The 22,607-nt window shown below is 37.0% G+C and overlaps 1 protein-coding gene across 5 annotated transcripts in view; it reads left to right on the top strand.

Annotated features, from left to right (window-relative positions):
- Positions 1-22,607, top strand: part of RBMS3 (RNA binding motif single stranded interacting protein 3) — a 695,735-nt gene that overhangs the window by 190,382 nt on the left and 482,746 nt on the right. For all 5 annotated transcript variants that reach the window (XM_047100003.1, XM_047100000.1, XM_047100002.1 and 2 more), the window contains exon 3: positions 11,166-11,224. In XM_047100003.1, coding sequence (XP_046955959.1) covers positions 11,166-11,224 — 59 coding nt within the window. The remainder of the gene's footprint in view (positions 1-11,165; positions 11,225-22,607) is intronic.

Here is a 22,607-nt window from a genome sequence, read left to right as displayed (position 1 = left end):
TGTGTAGTGGCTGGCATGTAGCAGGTGCTCAACTGATGGTAGAAACATACGTGTTTGTGTATAAGGGTAGTCCCGTCATTCATTGGTGTTTCTGATGTAGAAAAACACTGGCAGGTCCGTAAAAGTGACTTAAAAATCAACAGATTTTTCAGAGAGGATTATTATGCATCAAGCTCTACACTGGGTATTTTAAAGACGATCAGAGAAGCCTGACCCCTGAAAAATCAAGGTCTGGTTAAAGAGACAATCTCATAGAGAACAAGAAGATTATGTCACACAACAGTAAAATAACAGTAATAATAAATAATGGTGGAGGTGATGATGATGATGATGATGATGTGATTATATACTGGCTGTGAGCACAACTATTCAGATTTGGGAAAAAAAGCCAGTAGACCAGAAAGTCAGAACGTGCAGTTTACCCTTGAGGGGCCTATGTTATTCAGAGAGAGGAGAGGCTGGAAGACATTGGTGCCAACATCACAAAGTGATGGTCTTCAGGTTCAAGTCTATCTACAAGAGCAGTTTTATTTGGCTTTCACATTGTTTCTACAAAAACGCTGAGACTTAAACTTTGAAAAATTTTGCTAGAAAATCCAGGTTTCTTTCAAAAAAAATCAGGACGCCTAGCAGCATCAGGATCATACTCCTTCATGGTAACAATGGCTACAGATGAAAAACAGATGCTCCTTCATCCTGGGCTAGAGATCTCCAGTTCTCTGTAATCTCTACCCTGTGAACAGTTTGCTACCTCGCTTGCTTCTTCCCTAGAAATGTTTTCAGAGTAGGGAGAAAACAGAATATGTTGTGTCATTTGAGATGACCATTTAACACCCAACGGGGAAAATCAAATGGCTCTCATTGGAGAGTCTCTGCTGAGGTTTCAGTGTTAAGACATTCAAATTCTTGTGCCTGATCGCACACAATTCCAGAGAAGCTGAATTGGAAACTCTGAGGTTGGGGCCCAGAGTTATAAAAAGCCATACAGACTCTTCTGATGCATGCTATTTTTGAGAATTACCAGCGCTGCGTATACTGTAGCACCAAAATACAAGTAGGCTGAGGGGTAAGCATGAGGTACACCCACTTTTAGGAACCTGGAGTGGGAGAGGGAGAAAGTGAAGAAGGTAAATCAAGGGACAACTGTCTGCAAGAAAGGAAGATAAGAACCAAGTCAATGTAATGTATTGGACCCAAGAAACGAATATTTCAAGAGGAAGGTATTTAAGAGGGCTAAATTATATCCGCCCCCCCCCAAAAGCTAAATGATAGTGAGAAGTCAAGGATGATGATAACAGTAATTTTATTTATTAAGAAGTTACTAGTTAGTTTTCAAAGTTCTGTCTCAGTAGATAAAAGCCAGTATTTAGGAGTTAAGTAAAACAAAAAAATAGATAATTAACAGAAAGAGGTAGCACGAGCAGAGCAATCATTTCAGAAAGGTCTGGCAAGAAATGCAAAGAGAGAAACCTGATTATAGCCTGTATGTAGAAGGAGAGGATCTGCAAATGTTCAAGCGAAGGCAGAGGGGAAAGAGCCTTGGCTCTGGAAGAAGGTTAAGTTTCAGAAAAACATAGGTGATATGTAGGGAAACAGGCCAGAAAAAGGTGTGGCAGGGATGAATGGGAGTTGGAGGAGAGAACAGGAGGAGTGAGGCTATCTTGAGAGAGGATAGGAAGCACTGGAACTGAGAGACAGCAGATTGAAGTGTTGGCAGACTGTGTGCTCTGACATCAGGCTGCCTGGGATTTGATTCTGCTTTTGCTGCTTCCTAGTCATGTGACCTTGGAGAAGTTACTTAGGTGTCTCTGTCTCTGTGTCCTCATCTATAAACCATAGGTAGTGGTAGAGTCTCTCTCATGAGGCTGTCGTGATGATTGACAAGAGTGGATATATCTAAAGAGCTCAGAACAGGGGCTGACCCATTGAAGGTGCTACAGAAATGAGTGTCAACCAGATAGAACACATCAGGATGAAAATTAGAGAGGTTTTGTTTATTTATTTTTATTTATTTATTTATTTATTTATTTATTTATTTATTTATTTAAAAAAAATTTTTTAACATTTATTTATTTTTGAGACAGAGAGAGACAGAGCATGAGCAGGGGAGGGGCAGAGAGAGAGGGAGACACAGAATCTGTAACAGGCTCCAGGCTCCCAGCTGTCAGCACAGAGCCCGACGCGGGGCTCGAACTCACGGACCGCGAGATCATGACCTGAGCCGAAGTCGGACGCCCAACCGACTGAGCCACCCAGGCGCCCCAAGAGAGGTTTTAAAGGGGAACCCCTTTAAATTCCTGACAAGACAGCTTTTGTTCTGATAAAGGAGGTATTTAAAATCTCAAATCTAAAAACCACGTAGAGAAGACCTTGCGACTTGGATTGAGTTCTTGAAGACAAAATAGCACAAGGAGTAGAGTACTGTTCACAGTCAACTGCACATGAACAAACTAGGAGCTAACAGCAGTGACAAGCAGGGAATGCCAAGGTTAAGGGGTGGTAGAGTAAGTACAATGGTGGGAAGGTTAGAAGGCAAAGCCTTTGAGGAGGTAATGGAGGCAGCATTGACACGGCTGGGACTGGAGTGTGGGTGAAGCAAGTCATTAGGTATTGCGAGGAGGAGAATGAGCAAGTGAAGAAGAAATTGTGAATTGACTCAGAATATAAATGACAAGCCATGTGAATGCTAACACATGTGCTTCCTAAGGGGGCTTCAGCAAGCATTTAACCTGACCATGTTGGCTTTATCAAAGAGTCAAGAGAGAGTATCCAAGGGGCACCTGGATGGCTCGGTCAGTACAGCATGTGACTCTTGATTACAGGGTCCTGAATTTGTGCCCCACATGTGGCATAGAGTTCCCTTGAAACAACAACAAAAGCACACAAAACACCCAGAGAGATGTTATCCAAGTTATCGTTTTTATGCTATATAGTAAGTATGTAGGTAACAAAGCAGAAAGCAGGATTTAGTAAGGGAACAGAAGGAATGTCAACATGCCACATATTGTACTAGGAATTTTTTTTTTAATTTTTTTTAACGATTATTTATTTTTGAGACAGAGAGTGACAGAGCATGAACGGGGGAGGGGCAGAGAGAGAGGGAGACACAGAATCGGAAGCAGGCTCCAGGCTCTGAGCCATCAGCCCAGAGCCCGATGCGGGGCTCGAACTCACGGACCGCGAGATCGTGACCCGAGCCGAAGTCGGACGCTTAACCGACTGAGCCACCCAGGCACCCCTGTACTAGGTATTTTAATACTACTTTATTTCATCTTTACAGTCACTATTAAAAGCAGATATTAGTGATTGTGTTATACAGATCAGGAAAACTGAGGCGCAGAACCATTGAGTAATTTTTTCCACATCATATGGGTGGTGGAGTTCATATTTAAGTCCATATTAATTAGACAAAAGCCCATTGTCTTTCCACATTAGCAGACCAAATGTTAAAGGATGTTAAACATGCTGAAATGTGCTATGATCGGTTGCAGAAAGTACCCAAAAGATGTCATTTCAATCCTGCTTGCATGGAAACCACTTTTTCACAAGTTTTCACCAAGAAGGTAGGGTATATACCCTAAATATTTAATGTAAATATGTCATCTGAAGCATTGCGCAAGAGTTACTAACTCTAAGAACCAGGAGCTTAATGATTTTGTTTTGTTTTCTTTTAGAATTTGAAAGTATTCATTGTTGGTCTGGTATATCTTTTCTGGGTTTACAACCATTTGTAATTAATGAGCAAAAGCACTAAACAGTTCTAATCATTATCTGCCAGTTCTCTTACTAAATTAGCACTGTAATTCAATCAAACTACTGATTAGCCACTAGTTATTTTAGGTGAAGGAAGAGAGTTAACATAGACATTTCCCATGTGTTTTCTTTGGACCTTCTTTCTAAAAAGTACCTGAAAAAATTCCAAATATATATGTGTGTGTGTGTGTGTGTGTGTGTGTGTGTGTGTGTATGTGTGTGTGTGTGTGTATTATATGTATGTGTACATGTGTATATATATATACATATATATGTATTATACGTATATATACATGTGTGTGTATATATATATATATTACATATATATGTATACAAGCAAAAACTCTGAAAAAATTTTGTTCTGTCTTTTAAACATGGGCTATCATTTTATCAAAAGCAAATGTTTGCAGTTTTGAAAGTCGTTTTCCATGTCTGCAGAAAGCTCCCTTAGTCTCTGGAGTCTTGCAGAGAATGAACCACACGTGCTTTGCTGTTAGTGTGCCATTCTCTTGAAGTGGTGGTTTTCAAAAGACTGTCTAGTTGTATTGGCGTCACCTGGCGTCACCTGGGATTGTTAGAAATGCGGATTCTTTAGACCCATCTTGTACCTACTGAATCAGTATTTTGGGGAGTAGTGCCAGCAGTCTCTGTGTTAATAAGCCCTCCAAGAAACTCTGGTGCATGTTAACCTTCCTTTAGGACCGTTGTGTTAGAGTCGGTCAGATTGTAAATGTAGTGTTATAGCCATGGAATTTTGGTGAAACTGTTTGTAGTGTGAAAATAGTAATTTACTAAATAATACACTGATGTAGAAATTAAAACTCTTTTTTAGAATTGCTTTTATTATCCCTAAGAAGTATAAAAAGCTTGATTGCCAAAGCATTGCCCTTTCTTTAAACGCTTCCTCTTCTGAGATGTTTTCTTCAGTTTTCCCAGCTAGAGAGTCTTATTTTGTGTTCTTTGTAATGTGTTATTCTCATGTTATTAGTTAATAAATGACGTTTTAGTTTGCACAATGGACTTGTGAAATCTCCTTGGTATAGATCCATGATTCAAGCAGGAATTTTATTATCTCTGGGTTGGGGAAGGGAGGGGAGGAGAAGAATGCCCAGACTACAAGGCCAAGAACCGGGTTCTAGATTATTAGTTCCCTGCACTAGCTGATGCTGGGATACTTCTTGGCCTCTGTTATCCACACGTATGTTGGGAGACAAAGAGTTTGAAGTGTTAGGTTAGGGCTTGGAGGGACCAACTACAAAATCATTGAGCAAAGGATTTTAAAGGAGTAGAGTGGTCTAAATATTCTCATTTCAAGCCTTTTCCAAAGCTTTCCAGGGTTTGGAGAAGACATTATTATATAAATTTTCTGGGGCTACCGTAACAAAATACTACACACTGCGTGGCTTAAATGACAGAAATTTGTTTTCTCAATTCTGGAAGTGAGAAGTAGGAGATCCAGATGTTGGTGGGTTGTTTCTTTCAAGGCTCTCTCCTTTGGCTTACAAATGGCCATCTTTTCCCTTTGTCCTCACGTGGTCTCTCCTTTGTGCCTATCTTTGTCCTCATCTATGAGGATACCAGTCATAGGATACCCAAATGACCTTGCTTTGCCTTTATTATATCTTTAAAGGCTCTCTGTCTAAATACGGGTTACATTCTGTGGTACTGGGGGTTAAGACTTCAACACATGAGTTTTGAGGGGACATAGTTCAGCCTGACTCAGTTATTGCTGGCATTGGCCTCTCGATGGTAGATTGAACTTTCTAAGGCTTCAGAATGTTATTGAGTTGTGGACTTCTTTTGTAGATGAAACCTGGTTGACGTGGCCCGTCAAATGCATAGCCCCACCACAATCCTCCTCGATCCCTAAAGCCATAGATATACTCCATTAGCATCCCTAAATGCCAAATAATGAATGAACCATCAAGAAGTAGACAAACAGCCACATTTTCTGAAAGGATAATGTTTCATCCATTAAATAAATGCAGTACCTTTTTCGAGTCTGGTATCAATACAGAAGGCACGTGAAAAATGAGTTAGCTGGGAGTTAATTGACTGTGGAGACTCTATTTTCAGTCTTTGCCTGTATTTTTTTTGAATTAATATACACAGTGGGTGATTCAGCAAAAGGATTTAAAAATAAATTCTTTATAGAAAGATCCCACCAATTTGATGTCTTCATAATGCACGAAGAGTAGACCCATAATAGCTCTATTTTCTTTTCAACTTTGGAAAATAAAAAATGCTATTAGTTCAAATTAGGGTTGCCTGTGGAATAATCAAGTGTATCAACAAATAGTTTGACCCAAATGCTGTTTAAGAATAAGAGTAGATGCCAGAAAGAATTGAGTATTCTTTAAAAAATTAAATGTAAAACTTGAGTTGACAAGCTATAGTAAAAGTGAGTTAATAGACAACACATACATAAATATATAACACTCAGTTATGAATACATAAAATACAATCAGGGGACAGTTACTGTGGAATGACTACTGTTTTACAGAGTCCTCTTAGAATAGAAAGAACATGTTCCTTGGGACATGGCTGGATTTGGAGAATGTGTGGGCACTCACGATACCTGTTGAATATGCAGATATTATTGTATGGAGTCACATATCTTATGTCCAAAAGCATCCTAGCACCGTGAATTAGCGGCTTCACACATTGGCCAAGAGAAGATACTGAATGTACTCACTTCGTTTATGTGCTTCCCTCAAGAAGTTGAACCCCCTGGAGGAAGTTGACTGTGGATAATCTTGTATCTCTTCTCGCTGTATGAAATGAAAGCATGGAAAAATGGATCGGATTTGTCTGAAAGCTTCTGGAGCCAGAATGCACATGGTGTCAGTGCTCAGCTGTCTATTTCCAGGCATCTTCTTGAAATAGCCTCTTTCTAGAGATATAATTCCTTTATATTTTAAAATAGAATTTATATTTAAAAAATAACTTAATTTTACAAATTAAAATTTTTATAATAATTCTAGGTAAATAATACTTTTCTCTGTATACCAGATTCTGCTTTCTACTCAGGGATGTCATAAAGAAAGACTTTATGAATACTAACAGTCTTCTCTAAACCCAAAGAAGAGGAAGAGGAAATAAATGAAATAATTTACTTTTGGAAATACCTTTTGCCGCAGACATAGGTCTTTTTCTTCAGAGTGTGTAAAAATGTATCATTAGTCTATACAGCAGTTTTTACTGTAGTCCATTAGTTACTTTGACAAAAGATCAGGAAGAAAAGTTGAATAGAATTCTTCACAGGTATAGTACATTGGTGGCTTTTCTGTTTACGGTGGTTTGGGTCTTAAAAAAAATGTCCACACTTTATTTACCTCCATCAGATGTTGACTTTGCAGAGCATGGAGAATACAGCACCAGTCATGCAGAAAGTACCTGTTTGTCATCGTGAGAGTTCAAACACGAACTGGAACCAATGGCCCATTAAATACCTTCTCTTGTTGTTTAAAGCATATCCCAGCTTTGTGAAATAATTGTTAATGCAGAATACTGTAACTGAGCCAAGGAATTACATTCCTTTAGCTCCATTCAGGTTGGTGGCTGAGTCAGATATGCTCAGTTGTGTCCTATTGTTTCGAGATTTGGCACTATTGAAAGCCTCGCCTGGAGCGTAATTAGGAATAGGGAAATCAAGAAATAGCGTAATTTGCTTTTTGATGTGTATGTGTGTGTGTGAGTGAGTGACTTTGCGTTTACAGTAATATTATAATGCATACTGGGACATAAAATTTCGTTTTAGGAAAATGTTGCTTTAGGGGCGCCTGGGCGGCTCATTCGGTTAAGCGTCTGACTTCGGCTCAAGTCATGATCTCACAGTTCGTGAGTTCAAGCCCCACATAGGGTTCTGTGCTGACAGCTCAGAGCCTGGAGCCCGCTTCGGATTCTGTGTCTGCCTCTCTCTGTGCCCCTCCCCTGCTGACACACACTCTCTCAAAAATAAACATTAATTTTTTTTTAAATACTCACAGATGCTTTCCATGAGAAATAATTTCTTTTCTTTTTCTTTTCCTTCTTGGTTGTAAAAAAAGATAGCTATTTTTTTTTTACATATTCTACATTTAATGAAGGAAAAGAAAGACATCCAAGTAATATTGTTATACTAGGACAGTATGCACACCATAGGCTAAAAGTCCCATTGGGAGATGTAATTCACTATGAGATACAGTAATTTTTAATTTCCTTTTTAAAAGAGAGAGCTAAATTTTAATTTGGAAGGTACTTTATATATAAAATTTTCAGGAGTAGCTTTAGAAACCAATTAAGAAGTATTTTTGTCTTAAGGGTTTGTGTGCCTGATGTGAGATGGTTATAAATGTTCTAAATTCTTTTTCTTCCTCTGGTTTTTACTTCTTCCATACTGTATTAATGGTGCTTTGTGTGGAAACAAAGTTTCAGCAAATGTTCCCTTTCTTCTCCCTTTTTGTTTTCTACACAAAGATACGTGTAATCTTGCAAATGTTTGCTTGCCCGAATAGCCTAAGTTTAGCGAGCATAATTGTCATTAGTAGGTGCAGTTATAGATACCTTGAACCCTTGTGGACTGAAAGACAGTTCAAATATGACACTATTTTACTGGTTATTTTCCCAAAAGAGAAATTCTTGGGCTGAAATACAACTTGAAGGAGAGACTGTGTTGGTTGGTGGTTGGGGGGTGGGGGGAGGGTGGTCGGTTGGAAGATGAGGAATTTTGGAGGAAGCGGGCTCACATAATAATAGGCATGGGGTGCCTGGGTGACTCAGTCAGTTAAGTACCTGACTCTTGATCTCAGCTCAGGTCATGATCTCATGGTTTGTGAGATCGAGCCCTGAGTCGGGCTCTGCGCTGATGGTGTGGAGCCTGCTTGGGATTCTTTCTTTCCCTCTCTGCACTTCACTTGCTCTCTTTCTCTCTCTCTCTCTTTCTCTCTCAAAATAAATAAAGAAACTTTAAAAAACATAATAGACTTGAAGTAATAGACATTTCAGGAATACATACCAAACACATAAAAGCTTTAAACCTGTGGGGGTATTTGTATGATTAAGTACAGTGAGAACATAGTAATGTCATCCCTAACGTTAAAAATAACAATATAAAGGGTAAATGTAAATTACCTTTTTAGTAAATAATTTTACCTGCCAAATTTCTTAGTGTAAGATTTTGACAGTCTATGTAGTAATGTTTTAAGCTGTCATTTGGGACAGAATTTTAACCCCTTCCATTTCTTATCAACATCAGAGAATGCAAGGACTAGAGACATTTTTATGTAGCAGATAACAGGGATGAAATAATTGCAAGAAGAGCTAATATTTAATGAGTACTTATTCTGTGCCAGCCACCGTTATCCTCATTTATGTAAACCTTACCTAACCCTGAAAACAACCCTAGATACTATTGTAATCATTTTATATATTTATACGTAGATGTACATAATTTTACATAATAGTCTAAATGAATGTTTAAATAAATGGATTTACAGAATTATAGAGAAATGATACAAAGCATACCTAAGGCTTACTTAGCCAATCAGATATACCCAGGCTGGACTGAGATGTGAGCCTTGGCTGTTTGTCGCCACAACATATTAACCACTATTGCCTTGGAGTCTAATACCTGGATTCTCAAAAACATGAAGGTTGATTAAACTAGAAAAGTCGATATATGTAGCTTCTCTGTTTTGGAGGCAGATGATATAATAGTTAAGCACTGCACCCATTTTAAGAATCCCATATTCAGTTCCCTCCCTTTCACAAATTATGTGATTTTGATCAAATTACTGATTTTGTAGACTATACTTTCTATATCTACAAAATAGTAGTAGATACTCTCAGCCATGCTCTCTTTGATTTAGTTAACTATAGAGTTATAGTTGTAGTGGTGTAGAAAATGCAGTGGTAGCTGAAATGTCAGGATTATGATGAGAGAATCTATTCAGTTCATTATTGGACAGCTTCATGCCAGTCTGGCTGACTTTAACCGCGAGCATGGAAGTGACTGGTGGGAATTATCTCAGACGCCTTCATCTAAGTATATTCTAGTTCCTAGTATGACCTGTTAATAGGTTGGCTCCTATTGGAATGATTTTCAAAGCTATCAACGGTATTGCTTTCATAATGAAATTAATTCTGTAAATTTCTAGAGGACCCTCAATTCATCCTTGGACAAAACATCTGGGGGAAAGAAAAGAGGCAAAGACATTTCTAGTACAATGACATTATCAACACTAGAATATTAATAAATAACCACCAAAATACTGCAAGGAGTTAATGACCTAATAAGAGGGGATTATAAATGCAAAAGAAACAGTGGTGAGGGGGAACCTAGTTTATTACTCCATAGGATATTTACTATTTGTCATATATTCTCACACTTGCTTAGGAACACAGAATTACAAGAAAACTTGCCAAATATTTTGTGACATGGCTGAAATCTTGAACATGAAAATGAGTAGTTAGTGAACTTGTTGCTTAAATTTGCATTATAATTTCTCCATGTTAGCATGATTATTGAGAAGCATCCTTCATAGAATCCTAAAGAAAGACAGGCTTTTAGAAGCCATCTTCTTTGGTTCTATCATTTATGCCTCAGGAAACAGGCTTAAAGAGATTGAATTTCATTCTCCATATTAACCACCTTTTAAAAAACGAAACCTAAACTAGGTCTTCTGCAAGAGATGATAGGATAATGAATATGCTTATATGTATTTCTGGTAGAAACTCCATTGTTGTATGAAGTACCATTGGATTACCTGTATCATTCATTTGTTTATAGCAAACATTTATTGAGCTCCTATTACATATGGTGGCAGGTATTGAGAATTCAAAATTCAGTCTTTAGTCTCAACTCACACTATATATTTTTAGAAACAAAAAAAATCCTATTTATCTTAGGAGCACTGCTAGAAACTCTTAATCTTTCAATTTAACCCTCTCCCAAATCCTGAAAGGGAAGTATTACAATTCTCATTTTTACAGATGAAAAAAAAAAAAAAAAAACAACAACCAGTTTGGAGAAGTTGTGTTGAACTGCTCAGTGTTACAACGCTAGGTGAGTGCCAGAGCTGGATGTAAGCCCTGTTCAAGCTGGGGCCAAGGTCTGTGCTTTTCTCCAGCAATCCGCAGTGTGATTTACTTTGATCACAATCACATACAACCCCCTTTCAGCCACCTATGACAGGCTGACAGGTTTATTTTTGAAGGCTCAACCCAGTGATTACGTAGGGAAGCACATTCTCAAGTTATAAAGAAGAACTGGTGAAAAGTGATCATCCAGGTGTGAAATGGGAGTACAGTGCTTGTTTTCTTGGTTTATTCCTGCTCAATTGTGTGTGCACCGACGTTCTTTAAGGTATTTTAAGCGTCTTCATTGGGCTATAATAACGTGGAATTTCTCTCTCTCTCTCTCTCTTTGTCAGGTATGGAAAAATTGTATCCACAAAGGCAATTCTGGACAAAAACACAAATCAGTGCAAAGGTATGTGTAAGGGCATCTATACCCTGGGCTCTTGCCTAGCCTGTTCCATTGATGTCTCCTTTAAGGCAGAAGTCCAGACACCAGCTGCACAATGATCACGATGTACAGAATATGGCAAACCTCTTTAATAATGCCAAGGCTTTGATGAGTCGTATTTCTAGTAACATTGTTCATTAATTTTTTTCATTAACAAACAAAATGAAAATCACAAATCAGAACAAGTATCAAATTGCTTCAGCGTAAAACTAAATTACCTCTTAACAACTTGGGGTTGTCTGATTTGAATGATATCATCAGTGATGCAAATTGATTTCCTATATAAAAATGAGGAACTCTGGGGAGAACTTCCCCATGCAAAGCACGTTTTAATTTATCTGTTCCTTAAAGCTTTAGTGACATTGGTTGACTAGGAATGAATTTACTGATGGGCCCATTGTGTCTAAGCTTCTGCTGTCAGCATCTCTCGGGATCTGAGTTGGCATCTCATTAAGGCTTTTTTCCCCCCTGCAAACATTTCTGAAGTTATTTGACTATATCTGTGACTCATGTCTCCTCATGTCTGGGAATCCCATACTCTTTCATGAGTTGCATTTTATATTATTTGTGAAATCTGTATGGTCTCTCTCGCATGACTCAGTTCTTACTAGGAAATTGGAATGCTTCTTGTAACATATGTTATTTGTTGTTCCTGTAATCCAGTCTTTCTTATAATACCAGAAGTATGGTAGAGCCACGATCATTCTAAACACTGCCTCTATTTCACATACAGATATAATGTGCATATGTTTTAGGAATAGGCACTCATACACTGAAGATATTTCCCAGCCTATCTGGGTGACAGTATTCAGGTTCTATTCAGCAATTAAAAAACAAACAAACAGCATTCCACGTCTCCCGTAAAGTCACAAATGTGCTAGGTGCTTAGGTACTACAAGACGAAAAATAGTAAGATATGGTTTCTGTCATCTAATAGTTCAATTTGAAAAGGAAACCAACAAGAAAATGAAGAAACGGATCGTAACATACTTATTAGAGTCAGCGTATCAGCCTAAAGTACCTGAAAGTATAACGGAGGTATCTATACTGGAGATATACATAAAAAACTGTGAGAGGAGGAGGTGGAGATTCCTTTTGGGGGAATAAAGTTTATAAAGGCAAGTCAGAATGGATGGGCGTGGGAAAGGTCTGTGTTTGAAAGAAAGAGTTTCAGAATGTAGTTGAGCAGACCCACATAACTAGAATGGAAACTCCTAACACACCTGTCCACATTTTCTTGTAACTACTTATTTAATTCTTTTTCCCTCATTCTCTGTCTCTTCCTCCAAAGAGACTTAAACTCAATGAAGACAGGACCTGTGTAATCTAGAAAGTTTATCTTCAAAGTGAGGTGTTGTAGAGCAATGCTAAACTCTCAGCTGGGGATGCTAGAAGGAAATGTTAGAATATATCTCTCTTTGTTTTTAGATCAACTCTCTCTGTTTGGTGTAGAACATATTAGTTAATTTTACAAATGCATATGTTTTATACATATAAATGTGTAAATTTTGGGTTTGCTGATACAAAATATTTTTATTCATTGTGATATGCATTTAAAAAGTAGTTTGGGGACTCCTGGTCTCATAATAAGCACTAATAAATACAGAAGGAGATGAAGGAGGGAGGGAGGGAGGGAGGGAGGAAAAGGAGAGAGAAAGGAAGGAAGGAAGAGGGAACCATGGAACCACCTAGGAAGATCATTTAATAAAAGGGCAGCTAAAGATGACTTCATGGGAGGGCAGAGGGCTGTTAGACCTTTTGCCTTGAGGGTGGTGTGAAAAAGGTAGAGTTAATATGTGGTCATTATACATAATACGGATAGAAGTCTCCAGTTGCCTTTTCTGGCCTCAGCATTTGGAGTCTGTGGGTTAACAGTAGGGATTCTGAATTACAACCTTCATCAAGCATGTGGAGGTGGGTATCCTAAAAGTTAAGCACTCATGGTCAGAAAGATACTACTGTCACTTTCATGTTTGAGGAAAAATACTATTTTAATGGTATTCTGAGTCCTATTTAGAGTATTCCTTCTGGCCCTTGAAATGGTCACCCGTACAAACTACATGCAGTTGGGAAGAGGCAGCAATTATATTTATGGAAAATTATTTATAGTTGTTAATGATAACGTGGGAGCACATTTCTGAGGTTGGGAGGAAGATGTGACATCGTTGAGCAGTTCAAAGAACTGAATAAACGAGACGTTGAAACAACCATCTAAATATTTATTGAAATCGCCAAGAATTGAAGCAGGCATAGTTTTGGGGAAAGTAAACCAGAAGGTGTGAGCAATGATACTGGGCATCTGTAGACCATAGTGAAAATGAAGATTCACTGGTTATAAAATTTTGTGATGGAGGATTCTAAACTGGAGATTTAGGTAGGAGGGAAACCAGATGGACATAGGAGCAAGGAGGACTCCTCACTATAATCCACTGGGAGAAGAGGTATTAGAAGGAAAAAGAAAAGTCGACAGGGCTACAAAGGAGCAGTGTCCTCAGGGTGAGTTAGGAAACAGTTGGGAGCGTGCAAATGAAAGTAATGATAGCTTATATGCACTCAGGAAGCCGAGGTTATTTCACGCAGGCCTTCCAATTCTGCTTCCTGTGTCCCTGGTTCACCCGTCTTCACTGGTATCATCGGAAATTGGTAGAGTCTTTTTAAAAAGTCAGTGTTGAAAGAACGATAAAGGGAATATTATTGATACTAGTAATTACAAGGAGACTGTTGTCCCACATATTGTATTCAAACAGATTTTTAAAGAATGTATAAATATGCACGTGCTTGGCCCTCTTTCATTCTCTATCTTGGGACAAATATAGGCAACCTCCCAATTCTAGCTTATGGAGCATATACAACTGATCCAAGCATTACAATGATAGGAAAGAAGACTTAAACTATGTCAGATTATGAACATAGTGATTATAGGAAGTTACATGAATATGGAGGAATACAAAATAATGTATAAAATACATATGGAGCAAAGTAAATATTTGAGACTAAGTATTCCTTATCTTTATGTCTGTGGGGAAGCCAGGGCCTGCTTTGAACACCGCCTCTCCACTTAGTAGCTGCGCCACCTGTGGTAAATGACTCAACTTTGCTGGGTGCCTCAATTCCCCATCTATAAAATGATGATAATAATAGGGCCTGAGTTGATGATTAAATGAGGTATACATGGATAGCACTCAATGATACCTGGTGTCAGCTGTGGTATGAAATACTAGAAATAGTAAAAAAAAAATGTCTTAAGGTGGTGGGAATATGGGTGATAGATTATTATTTTATGTTTCTCCAAATTTGTTGCCTTTTCAGGCAAAACAAACAAAACAAACAAAAAACAACTCTTGGAAACAATGATCTGGTTTCAGTTATATATATTTGATAGTCCTTTTTGTGAATTACTGGTAGCCTACGACTATATGTTTCTTTGTTTTTTGTAAAATAATGTCATATGATAATAGCAATGGATTGGGAGAGAATGCTATGGTTTTTGTTTTTGTTTTTGTTTTTCATAATGCGCAGAAATTGAGTTCTTCTTGACCATGGCTTTCTCAAGGAAGGAGATGGAAAGGATGAGCTGGCTTTTTCAAACAAAATCACTAACAGCATGGAGCTTGTCATTAGAGAATGCAAATTGGATTTGGTCTTCTCTGAGACACTTCCTTCCGAATCATTTGCAACTTTGCCTCCAGACTAAGGCTATGCAATTAAAACCAAATATTAGGAAGACAGGATTTATTTATTTTTGCTTTTAAAGATATGATATGAGTTCAATTTTTCACGAGCTGTTACACAAGCAGCATATTTACATGCAAGTTAGTATTTAGTGGGGTGTGAGGAAGTAAATGCCCCAGTCTCCTTGGAGATGAAAAGAAAAAGCATCCAAATGAACCTTGATGTATTAGCCCAATGTTAGATGCTTACCCTATCTTAGTATCTGAAAGAAAGGCTTTTGTTCGCTACTTGTATCCCACTCACACCCTGAAGTTACAAACAGTAGGCAGGCCCAGAGAATAGTGCTTACTCTCTATTCCAGAAGGGGTCAAGGAGAACCCTTTCAACATAACCTCTCGTTTTCAAGATTGTTCTTTCTTGGGTGGTGGCTGTGGCAGCTTTCATTCTGTAAAATATGGCAACATAAAACACAACAGTCACCGTCAGGCCAAAATGACCAGAAATTGCTGAACAAAGCAGGCAACAGCTCCAGATGGAGAGTAATGAAAAGCAGACCACAGTTCATTCAGATACTCAAATGCAAGGACCAAATAAGAGCTATTGTACAAGTCACAGAGATTCGCAGGGCTTTGTTTGTTTGTTTATTTGTTTGTTTGTTCTTCTGTTTTCCTCCCTGTGTTTCCCTCCGGGTCAAGTATATTTGCTAATTTAAAAAGTCAGGGAAAATTAAATGAAGGAAGCCCTTGAAAACATGGTGTAAATCTTCAATGAATTTACTTGTCTCTGCCTTTTCCTGCTTTTTAAGTTTGGTTTCCTCTGAACCCCTCCCCACACCATTTTTCTGACAGGCTATGTGTTCAGAGCAGAGGGAATGAGTAATGGATATTCCATAGAAAGTTTCCAGGCCTAATAGCCATAGGATATAAGTGTAGTTAGCCTGTGCCAAGCACACCAACTTCTAAGAGTTTGAAATACTCCCTTCTGCCTTTGTTGTCACAAGCTGGTTGAATTATGTTTATGGAAGCTTATGTTGCCTTTAACATTTCATTGGGCCCTTAAAATCAAAGTTGAAGACAAGTATCTAAAAGTTCTGAACTCACCCATGGAGGACATCATTCATTCTTTATTAAATGGAATCATAAATTGTTATTTCTTGTGTAAGAAAAATAATTCTGCATGCTCTGCTAATTTTATAGAGAGGGATAGAACCGTCTTAAATGGTTTCAAGGAGGGGTGTGAATGAATCCATTTGGCAGTTCTAGATTCATGGCTGTGTTACACATTAAAAAAAACACATTTCTATGTAACTGAGTATAAGGCCATATTCTTGGACAGATTTGAAAATATTCAATTTATTTATCATTTACTTTACTTCCTTATTCACTGACAGGGAGTTTTTATATAGCAAGTGAGGGAAGTATGGATTTCTGTATTAAATCCGATGAACCTGGAGGAAGGAGGAGATATTATATATTGTCATATTTTTGTGTAAAGTCATTGTAGGGTGTGAGGCGGCCTCTGTCTATGGACATGCACCTGGGTAGAAGGTATATGTGTAAATGGAACTATTTGCTTTCCAGAAAATAGCATACCTACCCTGGGCTTGTCCACATAGAAACAAAGCAAGTAAAGGAAGAAACTAAACACTATGGAAAGCCTCATTTCTAGTACCTGTTATCTCCACAAATCAGTGCAAACTAAAATAAATGTTCTGTGAAATGTATGAGACTAAGGAATTACATTTTGAGAGGAATAGGCACCTCCCCTAGGTGGGCTCACAGTCTACTGAGCAGGAAGCCCATGAAGCAAAATGACTTGAAAAACACATTTATTCAATTTTCAAATAATAGGATTAGGTTACAAAAAAAAAAAAAAGACAAAATCATCTGTATTTAGACAACTGCATTTCCCTTTGGAAAATGAAATGTGTGATATTTCCCTGAGCTTCTTTTGTGAAGTTTAATTTATTCCAGTATTAATTTTACTACCAATCACAGGTAATCAATATATAAACATATATTGGCATTGACAATATATATAAACATTCATTTGGTATTGATGTTGACTTTTATTTTCATTTCAGAAAAGGTTGGTTTGTGTAGAAACTTTACTAACTTCAGTCAGTACCTCAAGTTTACTTAGAATCACCCTGTAGGTATGTTTTACGTGACATTTTCGCCCTGGACCTCTTTTGAGAAAATCCCCATTTTTATTGTGTTACAGCCATAGTTTGGAAAGAATAACATCTTTGAAGGTAAATGGTCTCCATTTGTTGTCTCTAGCTCATGTAGACAACAAAACTAAAGATGTTTTCTCCTATTAAAAATAATCCTTCCAATCCTGTCATTTTCAATTCAACAGATTAAGTATTTTAGAGAGTTCTTTATTATTATTATTATTATTATTATTATTATTATTGTTGTTATTCTGTGTAAGAAGTCTTTGAAATAATGTAAAGCAAAATATATACTTATCTTATATTTGGGAGTCATACAACTACACGTTTCTTCAAAGGTCTTTTATAGCTGTCTATTTACTCAGCATTTGCTTGTAATCACTGTTAATATACATAGTAGGCAAAAGAAAAACTATCCACAGATACTAAATACAGTGGGTAATCCTGCTGTTTTAAGTATAAAATTATTTTTGGCAGCATTTAATACTATAACCTACTTTCCTAATTCTTTGCACATGCAGAAATTACATTATTGGCAAAAAAAAATTAACATTTTTTTGTGAAGTTTAAAATGGCTTCAATGTAAAATGGTGCAGTCCTATTGCTTCCTCCCATAGCCTGAACATGACTTTTACTAATCCATACTTTTTAACTTAACAGAAATCCTTTTGTTCAGATATTCTATTTGCTTTCCTGCTTCTGTGTTTCATTCCCTATGTTTAGAAATCGACTTTTGTTAATAACATAAAATACTCTCTCTTTTTTTTACCTCTGCTAGTCTGTGTCAGTTATTTCTTCCTCAGTTAACCTTCTCAAGAAGTTCTCAGCAGACTCTTTCCCTCCTACTTAAACACTTTACAATACTATCACCTCTAAGCAAAATCTGGAGTCAAAGATCTTATGCAATCTAATCACTCTTGTTTTTACAATTATAGTCTAGATTATAAAACTCCTCAGGGTTCTCACAGGACTTATTTTCTGTTGCTAAGTTATTGAGGAAATAGTACAGTTCAGAGTAGTTACTTAGATTCCAGAGACTTTCTCTTTGAGAGCCTTTGATGTTGCATCAATGGAAAGAATAAACGTGGAGGGGTATATGTTCTATAGTTCTGAAAGAAAAAAAAACAGGGGTACCAAAGGCATACCCATACACAAATTTCCTAGAGTTACTCTTTAAAAATAAGCATTTTAACTGAGAATATTTATTTTATGAGGTGGAATTATCCCTTATTTGAATTTCTGTTTTCATTCAATGATTTCCTAAGGATATGCAAAATAAAAAATGGTAATACATTTTAAATAATGTGCAAAATATAATCTATAATGGAAAATATATGTGTTTGTCCAGTTTATTAAAATAAATGTAAGCTTGTAATACCCTATAAATAAATATAGGATTTCAAAATACGTAGGTCTTCCAAAAGAAACCCCACTTAGTTCTTGAGGGATTTTCCAAATGAGGTATATACTGAGAAAATCTCCAAGTAGTAATTTTAGTTCTCATGGACAAGTTACGTAACATTTCTAAACATCCGTTTCCTCAGTTGTCAAATGAAGTTACCTTACAATGAAGAAAGTATTTTTCACAGTTATGTGGAACCATGTTTGTAATGTATCTGGTACATCAGGTAAGTTTTCTTGTGGCCTTGGACTTGGATTTCTTCTCATTGGAACCGTACTGTCTAGAGCTGCTACATATCTTACATGATTTAATGCAATTCTGAGTACCTTTAAAATGTTCAAGGAATGTGTATTTTGTGAATTAACACATATTTATTGAGCCTGGCTTTGTTCATAGCAGAAAGTGTAAGTACTTAAAGGATGTTTCTTTCATACATTTTGGTAGTGGCTATATGATAGTCCTTAGGATTTTTCAACGCCTACAAACCTTATGTCTTTGAGGACAAACACATTCTGACACAGTAGCAGGTGGTGGAATTCATTCTGAGTTGAACAGGTTCTGAAAAAAAACCCTGAAAAAAATAGGTTCTTTATTTACCCTTTGTTATGTTGTTCACTCCATCATGTCACAAGTTCAGAGGTAAAAAGAAAAAGAAAGCCTAAAGATTCTTGCTTTCTTAGTTTTGAAATCACAGTGAAGGCATATTTAATTTAGGGTAAGGTCAATCATCATCTGATTTGATCCTTGTCACTGTTCTTATTGACTCATTGGTTATTCATGTTGCTATTAAAATAGCTATTTTTTTCTCTCTCCTTTAGTAAAGAAATGAGAACCCTGGGGTATGAAAGAGAAAAACTTATGCATATGGCTAAAAAAAAATCCTAGAACTCTAAAAACGCAAATTGAATTTGAAAGGTGAATGTATCATTTATTACGGTTCTGCGAGTGGCTCTAAGTCAGCTCAAGTGTCTCTTTATCTGTAAAATGTTGGTGATACAATGTCTCTATTTCATATGATCATTTTAAACACTGGCGTCTTTTCCTCCCGTGCTGTGGAATGAGAGAAAAGGCCGGGTCTGCATTTAATTTGAACTACTTCTCTTAGGAAAAGGGCAGCTCATTTTAATTACTAGACATCCAGGTAGACCTATTGGCCATTCAGCTTACGTCAGCCCTTTGGAAGAAACCTGTGTTCACGAAGCATCTTTGGAATACCTCCCTATGATACTGACAAAGATACAGTTTCTCTCAAGAAGAAATAATAAGATGTTGCTGATATCACAGCGGTTTACATTCTCAGGGCTTGTCCACTATGTGAAAAGCAGGAGCTGAAACAAAAGATTTGAGGGAAGCAATGTTAAAGAACATACTGAGCTTTGGGCTTAAGGACGATGTGGAAAATAACCACATTTGAGACTGTACCGAAGTCGCGTGATAAAATTCCAAGAGAAACATACTCTGAGGCACCTTGGAATTTATGTCTTTGGGGTACTTCTATTACAATAGATAAGTGAAGTGGAAAGTATACCTTATCATTGAAGGAATGAATGAAAGGAAAAATGTTTTTCGCAAAAAGAGAATTTTGTGAGGTGAATTTAGAGGCTTTTTAAAACAATACTATTAAAAAATTTTCTCAAGGGATTTTATGAGGTATTTTTGAGTGACAAGGGGTTAAGGATCGGAAAATCTTTGATTTCATATATCACATTTAAAGAAATGATGGCTAATTCTGTATATTTTCATTAAAAACAGATGATGAAATCGCTACTGATTTGACTAGAGGAAACTTTTTCAATTTTATTTATTATTATTTTTTAAAATATTAATTTTTGAGGTGCGGGAGGGGCAGAGAGAGAGGGAGACCAAGGATTCAAAGTGGGCTCTGTGCTGACAGCAGAGAGCCTGACCCGGGGCTCAAACTCATGAATCGTGAGATCAGGAGCTGAGCCAAAGTTAGATGCTTAACTGACTGAGCCATCCAGGTGCCCTTAATTTTATTTTTCAAAATAAAAAGTGTATATATTCATTTGACACTATGATGATTTGACCTATATGTAGTAAACCAATTACTATGTCAAGCTAATTAACATATCATCCATCTCCTCACATAGTAATTTTGTGTGTGTGTGAAGAGATCACCTGAAGTCTACTTACAAATTTTCCAATATTCAGTACTGTATTAACTATGATCATTATGCTGTACATTAGATCTCTAGACACGTTCTTCCTACACAGCAGCCACTTTGTACCCCTAGACAAACATCTCCCATTTCCCCCAATGTTTTGTCTCTGATAATCGCTCTCTGCCCCTAAATAGTTGGCATTTTTAGATTCCTCATACTAGTGAGATCATTGTTTTCTTTGCTTTTTCTTTGTGTGGCTAGCTTATTTCATTTAGCATCATGTCCTCCAGATTCATCTGTGTTGTTACAAATGGCAAGATGTCTTCTATTTTTAAGGCTGAATAATATTCCATTGTATTTGTATACTACAATTTCTTTATTCATTTGTTGATGAACACTTAAGGTATTTTTCATATTTTGGCTATTGTGAATAATACCACAATGAACATGGGTTGCAGTTGTCTCTTTGAGGTACTGGTTTCATAACCTTTGGACAGACACCCAGAAGAGGGATTGCTAGATCATACAATAGCTCTGTTTTTAGTTTTTGAAGAACCTCCACGCTACTTTTCGTAATGGCTGTACTAAATTACGTTTCCCCCCAAAACATATAGGGGTTCCTTTTATCTAGATCCTCATCAGCATTCGTTGTATCTTATCTTTTTGATACAGCCGCTCTGACAGGTGTGAGGTGATATCTCATTGTGGTTTTGGCTTGTATTTCTGTGATGGTTAGTGATGCTGAGCATCTTTTCATATACTTGTTGACCATTTGTGTGTCTTCTTTGGAAAAAAAAATTTCGGATCCTTTGCCCATTTTTTAATAGGGTTCTTTGTGTGTTTGTTTCTGAGTTTGTTATATATTTGGACTATTAACCTTATCAGATAAATGGTTTGCAAATTTTTTCCTGACTAAAGAGAAACTTAAGAAGCCAAAATTTCTCGTATGAAACTCTATTTCAACGTCTAATCATTGTTTTGAATCAAATGAGAATAACTCCAGGTGAAATGGATGTACACCCATACATGTTATTATATATTAATGTATTTACTTATATTTTTATTATATATACGTAGTTACACATGCATGTCCTTACACCTGTGTGTTTGTGTGTGTGGAGACGGAGGCAAAAAAATATTTAAGAGATGCTTACATCCCTAAGAGAATGTTAAAAACCATTATCTAAAGATTTGCCATAAAGTGTAAATTTAATAAAATGTAATTTCACTAAAAGAAGCTTGAAGTGAAATCACTATACTGGTATGTAACTAAGCATCCACTATGTTACATAAACCAAAGAAGTCCTAGGGAAGCTGTTATGCTTTAGATAGTGGTCAGGTTCTTTGTGGTTTTTCTCTACTGTGGGAGGATAATGTAAGATAAGTCATACTGAGTTAGCTTTGCATATGCAGTTATCAAATAAAAGGTTTGATATCAAGTTCAAGCATTGATAAAATATGTGTAGACTTGAAATCTGTGTAAAAAATAACATTTATACTTTGCATCATTGTATTGCCACCAATTGTGAACTATTCATGTCAACTATTAATACAACTAAATATTTTTTAACGTTTATTTATTTATTGTGTGAGAGAGAGAGAGAGAGAGAGAGAGCGAGAGCAAGCGAGCGCACAAGCGGGGAAGGAACAGAGAGAAGGAGAAACGGAATCCCAAGCAGGCTTCATGCCATCAGCACAGAGCCTGATGTTGGACTCAAACTCACAAGATCTCTGAGCTGAGATCGAGAGTCAGTTGTTGAACCAACTGAGCCACCCAGGCACCCGTATTACAACTGGATATATCTTATTTATATTCCATGTCATTTCGTTCAGCCTATCATTCTTCTATGTCTTCCCCAAGTTTCTAGACAAGAGCCAATTCTTCGACCCTGTTCTTGTTAAGGAAATTTTCTTTAAAGTATACAGAGTATAGCTTTCCAGATAAGGTGATTTCAGTTTACAAGGGACCTTTTG

The sequence above is a fragment of the Lynx rufus genome, unplaced genomic scaffold (assembly GCF_022079265.1).
Source record: "Lynx rufus isolate CCGP_SWC_20201006 ecotype Redwood Valley unplaced genomic scaffold, mLynRuf1.p SCAF_5, whole genome shotgun sequence".
Taxonomy (NCBI): Eukaryota; Metazoa; Chordata; class Mammalia; order Carnivora; family Felidae; genus Lynx; species Lynx rufus.
Note: the sequence above shows the minus strand (reverse complement) of the source record. Positions and strands in the feature narration are given on the sequence as shown.